At 43.5% G+C, this 12524-nt stretch overlaps 1 protein-coding gene across 1 annotated transcript in view; it reads left to right on the top strand.

Annotated features, from left to right (window-relative positions):
• LOC146788620 (uncharacterized) overlaps positions 1 to 12524 on the top strand; it is a 447327-nt gene that overhangs the window by 60877 nt on the left and 373926 nt on the right. The window contains exon 3 of the mRNA XM_085635787.1: positions 11521 to 11655. Within this exon, the coding sequence (XP_085491913.1) occupies positions 11521 to 11655 (135 nt within the window). The remainder of the gene's footprint in view (positions 1 to 11520; positions 11656 to 12524) is intronic.

Raw genomic sequence — 12524 nt, 5'->3', positions numbered from 1 at the left:
CAACCTTCCCAACCAATGATCTGTAGTCCAGCCTTGAAAAGGTGAAAAGTGCAAAACTGTTTAAGCCATTGCAGGAAGCCTATGGTACATGTTAATGTTAATTAAGTTATTTCCAGCTTTTCAAAAACTGGATTGCACCCTTAAATCGATTTTTGAAAATTAAGTGGAAAACAACTTTGACTGATTTTTCTACCATTTGATTTTGCAAAGTTAAAAAATAAATATTGTAATCACTCCTAGGCTCGCCTTTTGAAAATGTGGCCTCCTCAAACACAGTAGAGGTAGCTTGTAGACCAACAGCCACTGCAAAAGCAACATTTTTTAATATATAGTCTGCCATATTTTACACATTAGGTACACTACCGGTTTACAAGGCATACTTTAAGGATTATTTATTAATATAAAAGTAGCATGCCACTGACAGTTATACTTCCCATGCGTTCCTGAAGTGCCTTTAAACTGCAGCCCAGCCAGTGTACAGTGTTGTTTTCATCAGCAATATACTTTTGTCTATTCCATGAATGACGTAAACACACAGTGCAGTCCACATATGACGTTCAACTTCCGTACTATTTGTAGACTTTCAGTGCAATCTACCATTTCCTTAAGTCAAAAAACCAATTGGGTGACATCAATTTTAACTAAGCCCAGGCATAGAACTCCGCTTCGCCAGCGGAGTTTGCAGAGTTTGCAAAAGTTTTGCCTACTCTGCGCTCCGTTGAGAACGCGGAGTTCAGGCAAAACTCTGACTCTGCAGCGGAGCGGAGTTAGCCAGCCCCCCTTCCACAAAAAAAGCGGAAAAGTGCACTTACCTCTGCTGTGGCGTCTCCAGGCTGTCTCCTCCTAGCTGTGGTCTCTCTCGCCATCTCCTCGTCCACCCACGCAAAGACCAATGCCGGACGTACATCTTAGTAGGACTGCGCATGCGCGCATGTGTCCACATGCGCAGTTTTTGCAAGACATGTGTGGATGAAGAAAAGGCAAGATAGACCATGGCGGGGAGGAGGAGGGCAGACCGGAGACTCCACAGCAGAGGAAGGTGTTTTTTTACTTTTATAGTTTTTTTATTAGGGGGGTCGAGGCGGGGAGCAGAATGGAGTTCCACTGAGTTTTTTTCCCCAACTCCGTGGAACTCCGCGTAGTGGCGCTCCGCCAACTCCGCCCAGGGTTAATTTTAACCTATCATTTTAAGGCCAGAGAATAGACACTGAATAACAGTGTCACAGTGGATTGCATTGCATGGTAATGCATTTATATAGCACTTTCTACTTCTGACATGGTATTGAAGTGCTTTACATCAAATAGTACACTACTACGGAACACACAGTTAGTGGTTAATCCAGTGATATTGTTGGTTATTGGGATTAGTCATGCTCGTAAGAAAAAACATTCCATGTATTTTCTCCAGTTTCTTTGTCTTATATTAAAATTCATTACTACACCATCAGTACAGCAAGCAATGAATACCTCCACTTGACAGTGCACACTCTGATCCCCAAAACTTCCATTGCCCCGAAAGGATAGCACTCACCCACCATCAGTGGCCCGCCCCATCCTTTTTTTTTTTTTTTTTTTTTTTGGAAAAACCTTTATTGTGTACAGTTGCATCATCTTACAACGCACAGTCACCGTCCAGGCGGCGAAGCAGTTAAACAAAGCGTACGCTTCCAGATGTTAGGACACAGCCATTCAGCCGACAACACGGGGGTCCGGCGGCGTTGTACAGGGTAGCATGCGTACAGAAGGGAGGTGCGTGTGTTGTGAAGAGAGTAGGTGTGTGGCGCTGTTTATGCGTTTTCGATTTTTTGTGGTGTCCCAGGTGCGTGTTGTCGGCGACAGAGGATGGCGCTGTGATCCAGCCCACTCCACGGCTGCGCCGGCTGTCACCCAGGCCCCGAACCGGAGACCTATTGGACGCCGCTGTTACCCCAAAGTGTAAAGGCCTCCGGGCAGCCGAGCGCCAGCATCATGCTCAGAGTGTGGGCTGAAGCGCGACAAGGATGTTGCAGTATAGCTCACAGCGACCTATATGGCAGCGCATAGATCCGGCGAGTCTAGTATGCAGCGTCGCAGTCCATATCTATCCCGTGTATGTATGGCAATAGTATGTGTCAAGGTTAGGGTCGGTGGCCCGCCCCATCATGCTCCGCATCCCGACACTCCCCTCACCAGCACAGGCTGGACCACTCCACTCCACGCCATCCACCCTCCCATGCATATGATCCAGCATGACCACCCGAAAGAATATATACCCTGCAAAAATGTACCCAATAACCTACTGCGCTCTGACTCTATAGACATGATCAAAGGCTGTGCTTGTGAGTAGCTAGGGTAATTATTATCCCACCATCCATCTAGTACCTAAGTCCATTTGGAGACAATCGGACAGAAACAGAAATTATGCTGCGATTCAGTCCCCGACGACAAAGTATGGGGCATATCAGCAAGGGCCGGCGATAATTATCGCTCAGCGCTCTTAGCGTGAGGATAATTATTGCCGGCCAACTCTGAATTTTATCGTGGAGATAGCTTGCTATTAGCAACGCTTATCTCCAAAGCGATAAAATTCAGAGCGCAAGCTGCCAATTGTGAGATTATCGCTGGAAATACAGTGATAATCCCACAAGGTTTGGCGATAACTTGCTGATAGGGATAGACATACTTAGCCATGATATCCACCTTACATAGGCTATCATGGCTAAGTCAGAAAAATACCAGACGTAAAAAAGCCGCGTTAACTGTGGTTAGCGCTGTTTTTTTATCGCTAACAGGGTTAACGATATCCATGATAATAGGAGAAATGTCGCTTAGCGACATTTCTCCTATTATTTTACTCTGGAACGCCACCTTTGCATCTCATTAGAGATGCAAGGGGAAGCGTAGAGTAAAAGGGTGCTCACATGCAAATTTGCGTGTTAGCACCCTGTTGCTGATAGGGCGCTAGTTTTAGCTCTGCTTTTTTGGCTTTTAAAGCCAAAAAAGCAGAGATAAAGCCCTTGTTGATATGCCCCTATGACACTAGCTGCGGGTGAGGCCCACTCCCCTAAAATGAAAACACACCACCAATGAAACCTTCACACAAAAGTATTCACAGCTCACCATGCCATTGGTGTGGCGGTTATTGATTAAAGGAGGATGTATTTAACCGCAGGGGCCGGCGCAGGTAAGAGCAGTGGGGCCGGGTTTGGTGGGGGGGATTCGACAGACAACCTTGAGTTGAAATTACATAAATAATTAATTGTCCCTTGTCGTCTGTCGAAATCCCCCCCACCTACCTGGCCCTGCGCCCTACCGTTGTTTATTGCACTGGCCGCTGCTGGTATTTAGTATTCTTTTGTCCCTCTCTCGCCCTTATTTGTGTGTCTAATAAAATTAATACCTCTTATGCATGATGACTAGTGGCACTGTGGTTTCAGACAAATGGCTAGGGAGATAAGTAGATATGCTGGTGGGTTGCAGGGATACGGTTTAAAGGACAGAGAGATAGAGATATATGAACTGAATGTTCAGACATTTGCATAATTACAATAAGAGAGATTAAGGCAGACAGGTATGAGACTGAGAGGAGATTATTCTCAGAAATAGACGTCATGCAAGGGATGGAAGGCAGGGCAGGGCCACTCTGAAGAAGGAGTCTTGAAAGACGGCTAATTGCCTGTTCAGATGTGTGTGTCCTGCGACAAACAATAGCAAATATATCCTATCGAGTACATCTAGGGCAGGGCTCAAAATGCCCATACCAGATTAACTGGGGTTCAGAAGAAGGGTGGCACTCAGGTATCACTTGCAGAAAGGAATCATTTGCTACAAATCTCTGCCTGGAGACAGGGAACAGAGGTGGAGTTTGGAGGGGATAGTTCCACACCCAAGGTAATACTTCTAAAGCTACATGTAAATGTGTTGTACTTGTATAGCACACTGTTACCCTAGGGTGTCCTGGCGCTGTACTCATACCGCTGGGAACCCTTCCTGGCTTTTCCCTGTAAAATGTCCACTCCTGGGCACCCCCAAGATGAATCCAGGCATACCAGCGCTGTTGGGGCCGTTGTGGAGATTAAGCAAGCTATTGCCCAGAGTTGCAGAGTGGGACCCATGATTAGAATAGGCACTGAGGCAAGAATTAACAGGTCCGAGGAAATTGAGCCCAAGACCCGCCAACGCGGGAATTGAACCCTGGTCCCGGGCCAGACCTCTGCATCAGGGTCTGCCGCTCTAACCATTGAGCCACACTTCTCCACATGACTAAAGGCGATATTTGAAACATGCTGCAATACATAGAACTCTGTCTTCAGGCTTGTCAGAGGTTTTTCCATTTCTTTGTCAAAATATTAAGTGGGTAGTACTGGCCAATGTTAATTTTGCCAGGAGGCTCAAATATATGATTTCAGGTATTATAAAATAGTTTTGGGAAGATGAAATTGGGAAAGTTGAATTGGTTTGGTCGGACCATTACCTGATTCCATTCTCCTTCTGCAGGGAGAAACCCTGTCACAATAGGGGTACCCAATTTTTTATCAAAAGGAATTGGAAACCCTGTCAGAAGCATCCTTGGCCCCCATCTTACAGGCCAGTCAGCCTAAACTCTCGTCCAATCCTAATGCGGACTCCCGCGGGCTTGATCATTGGATTTTGACAGCTGTTGAAGCCATAGTCCTGGCTAAAGCCGCTAGGTCAGTGAGTCTCTCCCCTTCCGCCCCTTGGTTTTCGGACTCTCTTAGAGTAGCCAAGAGCAGGTGCAAACTCCTGGAACGGCAGTGGAGGGTAAACTATTGTGAGGCAGCCAAAATTACCTACAAAAACGCACTGAAAGATTTGCACAAATTAATCAGCTGCCAGGAGGGATCACATAGCTAGTTGCATATTCAAAGCTGAAAACTCTACTAAAGAGGTATTCAAGGTGGTCAATTCTTTTCTCAAACCAAAAGCATTAGAGATCGGTGTACAACCAACCCTTTCTCTGTGTGAAAAAATCTCTGACTTCCTTGATAATAAAATCCAGAAGGTTTACCAGTCTTTTTCTGAGATTCATGAAACAGAAAATTGTGACCGGAAGGTGGGAGGCACACAAAAGCCCTCATTCACAACTTTTAGCCCGATTCCAATGTAGGAAGTGTTGGCGGAAATCCAGGGATGTAAGTCAGGGGCACCAGATGACCCCTGCCCCCCGAAACTCTGGAAAGTGATGGCACACTCTCCGAAGTATGTGCTATCACACATTTGGAACTCATCCCTAGTGTCCGGCACTTTTCCCGACATATGGAAACATGCCACACTTCTCCCCTTGTGAAAAAAACCAAATGGGGATCCTGGGGATCTAAACAATTACAGGCCTATCTCTCGGCTGCCTGCCCCAGGTAAAATGCTGGAAAAACTGGTGCAGCGGCAATTGACTAACGTCATTGAGAGCAAAGGCAGCCTACATGATACCCAATCTGGCTTTAGATCGGGTTTCAGCACCGAGACGGCACTCTTGGAGGTGGCTGAGTCGGTGAGGATGGCGGTGGACTGAGGGGCATCCGCTATGTTGGCGCTCCTGGATCTATCGGCGGCATTTGACACTGTTGACCATACTTTGCTGTCTCAGAGACTGCAGGAGATGGGCATAGGGGGCACGGTACTGGCTTGGTTAAACTACCTAAGCAACCGCTCCCAGAAGGTCTCCGTACAGCCGGATGTATGACGTTACAACGCATACTTTTACAACGCATGCACTTACAACGCAATTTTTACAACGCAACATCCACTACAACGCATTCCATTACATCGCATACTACCTTTACAACGCATACCATTACAACGCATATTATTACATTGCATTTAAGGTAAGTATTGGATAGTATAGGGGTAAAAATTACTATTCTAACTCCAGGGGGTGCAACAGTAGGGTAAGTGTTGGATAGTATAGGGGTAAAAATTACTATTCTAACTCCAGGGGGTGCAACAGTAGGGTAAGTGTTGGATAGTATAGGGGTAAAAATTACTATTCTAACTCCAGGGGGTGCAACAGTAGGGTAAGTGTTGGATAATATAGGGGTAAAAATTACTATTCTTACTCCAGGGGGTGCAACAGTAGGGTAAGTGTTGGATAGTATAGGGGTAAAAATTACTATTCTTACTCCAGGGGGTGCAACAGTAGGGTAAGTGTTGGATAGTATAGGGGTAAAAATTACTATTCTAACTCCAGGGGGTGCAACAGTAGGGTAAGCGTTGGATAGTATAGGGGTCAAAATTACTATTCTAACTCCAGGGGGTGCAACAGTAGGGTAAGTGTTGGATAGTATAGGGGTAAAAATTACTATTCTAACTCCAGGGGGTGCAACAGTAGGGTAAGTGTTGGATAGTATAGGGGTACAAATTACTATTCTAACTCCAGGGGGTGCAACAGTAGGGTAAGTGTTGGATAGTATAGGGGTAAAAATTACTATTCTAACTCCAGGGGGTGCAACAGTAGGGTAAGTGTTGGATAGTGTAGTGTAATATTATGCGTTGTAATGGTATGCGTTGTAAAGGTAGTATGCGATGTAATGGAATGCGTTGTAAAGGTAGTTTTTAAAAATGCGTTGTAGTGTCATGCGATGTAATGGAATGCGTTGTAGTGGATGTTGCGTTGTAAAAATTGCGTTGTAAGTGTAGTGCGTTGTAAAAGTTGCGTTGTAAAGGTTGTTCCCCGTTTAATCTATACCTGGCTCAGCTATTCTCTCTGATAGCCAGTTGGGGGGTAAAGACAACTTCATACGCTGATGACACCAGCTGGTCTTCTCTTTTAAAGAGCAATCATAGGACTCCTTCCGGAGTTTCAAAGGCTGCCTAAGAGATATTGCGTAGTGGATGAATAATAACAAATTGAAACTCAACGCAGGAAAGACGGAGGTGATGTTTTTCAGGAAAGAGTCACCTCCGGTATGGATCTTTGGTGGCCTGGGGAAATGCTCCCCCCCCCCCCCCCGTCTCCTGCAGACAGTATTAAAAATCTTGGTGTGAAGTGGGAGTCTGATCTGCCATTCTCGGCTCAGATACGGCAGATGACTGCCACCTGCTTCAGTAAACTCAGAAATCTGCGTAAATTTCTGCATCTACTGCTAGAAGCGTGCCGGAAAATCACAGTCCATGCCATGGTGACATCCAGGCTGGACTATGCCAACAGCCTATATCTAGTTCTTCCAAAGTATTTAATTAGACGCCTTCAGATGGTCCAAAATGAGGCTGCGAGACTGATTAGGCGGGCCCCTTTCCGACATCATGTCTCTCCGCATTTGAAAGAACTTCACTGGTTACCCGGGGCTAAAAGGATCGAGTTTAACGCGCTGACGTTGGTTTTCCGAACCACCCATGGCAAATGCCCCAGCTACTTGAAACTAAGACTACGTGGCTACAAGCAGACAAGATCTCTGGTCTAACTCGCAAAGGCTACTCTGCGCACCCCGCTTCAACAAGGCCCGCCTAGGAGGTAGCTCCTTCACGGTTGGGGCAGCTAAGTTGTGGAATTCCTTGCCGGCTGATCTACGCAACATAGAGGCAGAGCCTCTTTTCAGGAAAAAAGTCAAGACCAGGCTCTTTAGGGCAGATCAATGGGTCCGTGGCTTTGCCTCTTGGCTCTCCATTTGCATACTGTCGATCGCTCAGCGCCGGGACACCTCTGTTTGAGGTAGCTGTCGCGCTTTACAAGTGTCTGTATTATTATTATTAATATTATTATTAAAGTGCAAGTCATGGAAAATTAGGAGGGGAGAATAGCATTAGGGCAACACTGAAATGTCATTCTTTGTAGGAGGTAGTAGCATAGCTTAATAATATATAAATCATCAGTTAGGCACACAATGAGTGTGTTTTAGTCAAAAGAGCAGAGAAGAGCGCAGTAAATAACATTTTTATAACCCGATTGGGAACCACTTTTGCCCTGCCTTGGAGCTACATATGGCAAGAAAACTGAACCCTGTCACACAGCTTTACTGCATTTTGATGTAAATTAACTTTGTTTCTGGACTGGAGAGAACCCACATGTTTCCCCCAAGGAATGTAGGGAGGAGTGAAAGCAGGGGATTTCCTGGTTATAATTTTATATGAAGGAGCAACTTTTTAAAATTAATTTGAATCCATTTACCCATGTTTTATCAAACCAGCTCAGATATTCCATACAATTGGGTATCAACGAGCTCTCAACAGCAAATGTCATCACAGTATATGACCAAACAAGTAGATCTTTCCACACCTCATACGCACACCTCAAGCCGGGCAATGCACATACCAGTCCTTCCGATGACACTCACCCACATTGGTGAAGACCTCGGGCTTTACAAACTCACCCATACCACACCAGACATATACTCTTATTATTGTTCCAACCCACCCTAATGACGCTACTACTGAAACAGAAGACAGACTCTGTATCGAATCCTTTAATCCTCAATGTGAAGATACCGCATTTTGACAGCACTGCAAAGCCCTAGTAATGGCAATATTGGGCTATACAACTTTCTGATACATAATATAATACATGGGAGAGTGCAATCCTTGTATAAAACCCAAGGCTTTAATTTCCTTATTATAGGCAATTTGTGGCATTCCTAGTTTAAAAAAAAAAAAATTGTTTTATATAGCGCGAAGTAGACCCGAGACATTGGGTATCGGAGCACTTTACATGAGCACCAGTTTTGCTACAGATGGAAACATTAATTGTTGTTAGGCACGGGGAGATTAAATGATTTGCCCAGAATCACAGGTTGTTGGGTGCTGAGACTCGAACGCAGTTCCCCAACTTCGAGGTCGACTGCTCTAGCCGTAATCAAGCAATTACATAGCTGTTTAACTGTAATAACTTAGAGCAAGATTTGTATCTTGACAGTAAGGACACTCCTGTGCGATGGAGTATGCTTACCACCAAGTTATCAGTCCGTCCGATTTATATGCAAGCAGACCATTGGTGCGAGCATGCAGAGACTACTCAGTCCATCCCATGGTTAGACCTCTCCGATGGCCTGACAGAATAAGGGTTGTCAGAGGCTGACCTCTATGCTGGCAGTAATAAGCAATGAAAACTGCTAAATGCTCCACTTGCCATGGAAGATACGTCCCATGGCAAGGGGAGCATTTTCTTTTTTTTTTTCAAAAAGAAAATCCCGCCCGTAGGATGTTCGTTTTGAAAAAAAAAAAAAAAAGTTTGTTGGATGGCTCTGTCATCTTGACGGAACCATGCACCAAACTTTAAACAGCATTGACAGGAACCACCGCGACACCAGTTCCTGCCAATGCTTTAGAAATGACCAGCAGCTTGGCGGTCATTTCTTAATTTGATGGGCGGACTAATCTTGGCCTGGCGGACCTTAAGTCCTCCCCCATGTCAACGGAGATTACGCCGCCCGCTGAAAAATAAATCGGGCCCCAATCCAGTAAGAGTTCTGACGTCACAGTGCCTGCTGCCAGAGCCTGCAGCCTAGTGGAAAGGCAGCGCAGAGAGCATATTCACGTCTTCAGTTAAAAAAATTAAAAAACTAAAAGTCACTTTTCCTTCATCTACTCGGTGTTTAATAGATGAACGGCGATAAAGGTGATATTTATGGCACCATGTTTATTTTTTCCACTCTTCAGATATTTATAGGAAAAATAGACTGCATGTTTCTCACACATTCTGAGCTACAGGAAATTTTTAAATCTAACTTGCATTGCATGTGAGAGTAAACAGTGCCATATTCCCTAAGACGCAGCACTGTCTGAACTTTCCCCGTGTCGGCACACGTATGGCTCCCATGCCACAGTGCAGACACTCTTGTGCCATAGCGCAAGGGTGTCTGCCTTGTGGGAAGCATAGTTTTTGTGGTGTCCTTTCCTGTACAAAACCTATGCTTTAAGGCATTTTCCTCCTTGTGTGTGCACTTTAGAATGCAGCTTGCTTGCAAAGAGGGAAAATGAGGAGCCTCGAGGGGGTGCAGGATTTGGACTCAAATTTCTGTTTGCTATCTTTGTTGAGAGGAGTTTGCATCAAAACCTAAGGGTGGTCGCACAGAGATGCCCATGCATGACCCATGGAATGCCCCCTTGACGCAAAGTGTTGCAAGGCATTGCAATCTTGTATGATGCTTCTAGGGTTCATCTTCTCAGCCATGCCACACTTCACTCTTACACAGAAAACCGTAGCCTACCAGGGAGGGGACCAACATTATTTTTTTATTTCCCATATTTCATTTGCAGAGTTCTATTACCAAAGAACGGAGCCACAATCAACTCAAAAAGTAGTGCAACAGCTTAGAAATGGTAACTTAGAAGTCAAGAAAGTCCTACATGATGGTTGCGGAAAATGCGAACGGGAAGAACAAGTGTAAGAGATCGATCAGAAAAAAATACAAAGTAATTTACAAAAGGTAAACAGTTTGGGAGGTGATTTATACCATAAAGATCAGCATACAATTTTTTTATTTCCCGTAATGTCCATCAAACAGCCTGTTGTCCATTAATGTGGTTGATCCAATATTCTTCAATCCACAGTGTAGCTGTCGCATTCACACCGTTGATCCAAAAATGCTATTTTCACAGACCTACATCCAACAAGTGGTTCATGGACTTGCTGCTTTCACAAGGATGTTAATGAATAAAAAGAATTGCACTATAAAGTTTTATTATGACATCACAATAGTATCCTTCACAATACATTAATAAAATTGACACATGTTGGATCAATAAATTAATGGACAACAAACTGTTGAATGGACATTATGTGAAACTAAAACTGTGGTTTTCAGTTAAAAAAAAGGATATGTTTGTTTGTTGGTCACTATGATATACATTACACAATTTAGCCCTAAACTCCTTACCATTTGTTTGTCATAATACATAAAAGGTGTGCCGTAGGGCAACTGGTACATTTGTTGGAGGGTGAGCGCCAGGTGTTGGTCTTGGTTACCTCTCTTTCTACAATGCCTTAGTTTAAAAAGGATTTCATATGGACAGACAAGAAAGGGATGTGCCATAAAGGGGATGCTGAATGAAAAAGGAGAAGAAATGCAGCTAGGAACACTTTTTCCCAAAAAAAGGTAAATTGGTCAAAATATCAACACAGCCATTACAGTTGTCAATCATTCTGCTATAGGCAATTTTGCAATAGCTCCCACACCTGAGAATTCCATCCAGTGTGGTACTTTAAGCTCTGTAAGGCTGTGCTGGTGTTACGTATGAGTGGTAAATAGCAAAAGAGCTTTTGGTAAACCTACTTGAGGTAGTTTTCGAAGTTACCAATCGGTCACTTGAACTGAATTATTAATACCTAACATTCTTTATTATCTATGTATCCATATTTGTGAAAATTGAAATATGGATCAATGTTCAGTACTAGTCATATCTCTTTTAATTTAATCCAATGTGTTGAATGTTTGTCTGTTGGTCATCTCTTCATATGGTCATGTCAAATGTTCCTCGACAGGACATCTCATAATGCTATGATGTTGAATATTAGTTGACATGACATCTCTTGATGTCACTATGATAAATGTTGGGTAATGTGCACTGATGATATATCTGATTAATTAACAGTGACTACACCAGTAACTTCAGAACTTGAAGATGGTTATAGTGTGGTGACAACGCAATCACCGAGACCCAGCACTGCGCGAAAGAATACTGGACAGACACAAGAATCAACCATGGTCATCAGCTCCTTGAGTAAAGGTAAGTGATGGTGTTGTAAGCATCAACACATCTTTCAATGAACTTGAATCTTTCCGTACCAATTGTTTATAAACCAAGTAGACTACAACATGTTTTCTTTCAAGAAGACTGACTATGAGCCTCAATTAGAGTTTAGTGGGAATTGGAAAACATGCAGTTTCTTCAGGAAAGTCTTCAGGCAGAGTAAAGTTAATTGGCTGAATTTCCTCCACAGCAGTGGTAGTATTGTGGAGGAAATTCAGCCATTGTATTCTGTTTGAAATTAGAGTTTTCTCCAGTAATTGGAAGATGTTCAGTTCCCTCTAAACTCTAAACAAGTCCCTCTATCTGTCTGAACCAGCGATAGGTGCTATTTAGGTAACCAAGAAAAGCAAACTCTGATATCTATCTGCAGAGAAACTTAAATGGTTATTGTGATTGAGGTAGGCCATATGAGGCACAGTGCACACAAATTATATGTTGACATGTTTTCTAAGGGGCATATTTTCTAAGACATGTTTTTAAGGGGAATCTTTTCTAAGACATGTTTTCTAAGAGAAATATTTTCTAAGACATGTTTTTAAGGGGCATCTTTTCTAAGACATGTTTTCTAAGAGAAATATTTTCTAAGACATGTTTTTAAGGGGCATCTTTTCTAAGACATGTTTTCTAAGAGAAATATTTTCTAAGACATGTTTTCTAAGGGGCATATTTTCTAAGACATGTTTTCTAAGAGGTACATTGTCTAAGACATGTTTTCTAAGGGGCATATTTTCTAAGACATGTTTTCTAAGGGGCATATTTTCTAAAACATGTTTTCTAAGGGGCATATTTTCTAAGACATGTTTTCTAAGAGGTATATTGTCCAAGACATGCTTTTTAAGGGGAAT

The sequence above is a fragment of the Triturus cristatus genome, chromosome 11 (assembly GCF_964204655.1).
Source record: "Triturus cristatus chromosome 11, aTriCri1.1, whole genome shotgun sequence".
Classification (NCBI taxonomy): Eukaryota; Metazoa; Chordata; class Amphibia; order Caudata; family Salamandridae; genus Triturus; species Triturus cristatus.
Note: the sequence above shows the minus strand (reverse complement) of the source record. Positions and strands in the feature narration are given on the sequence as shown.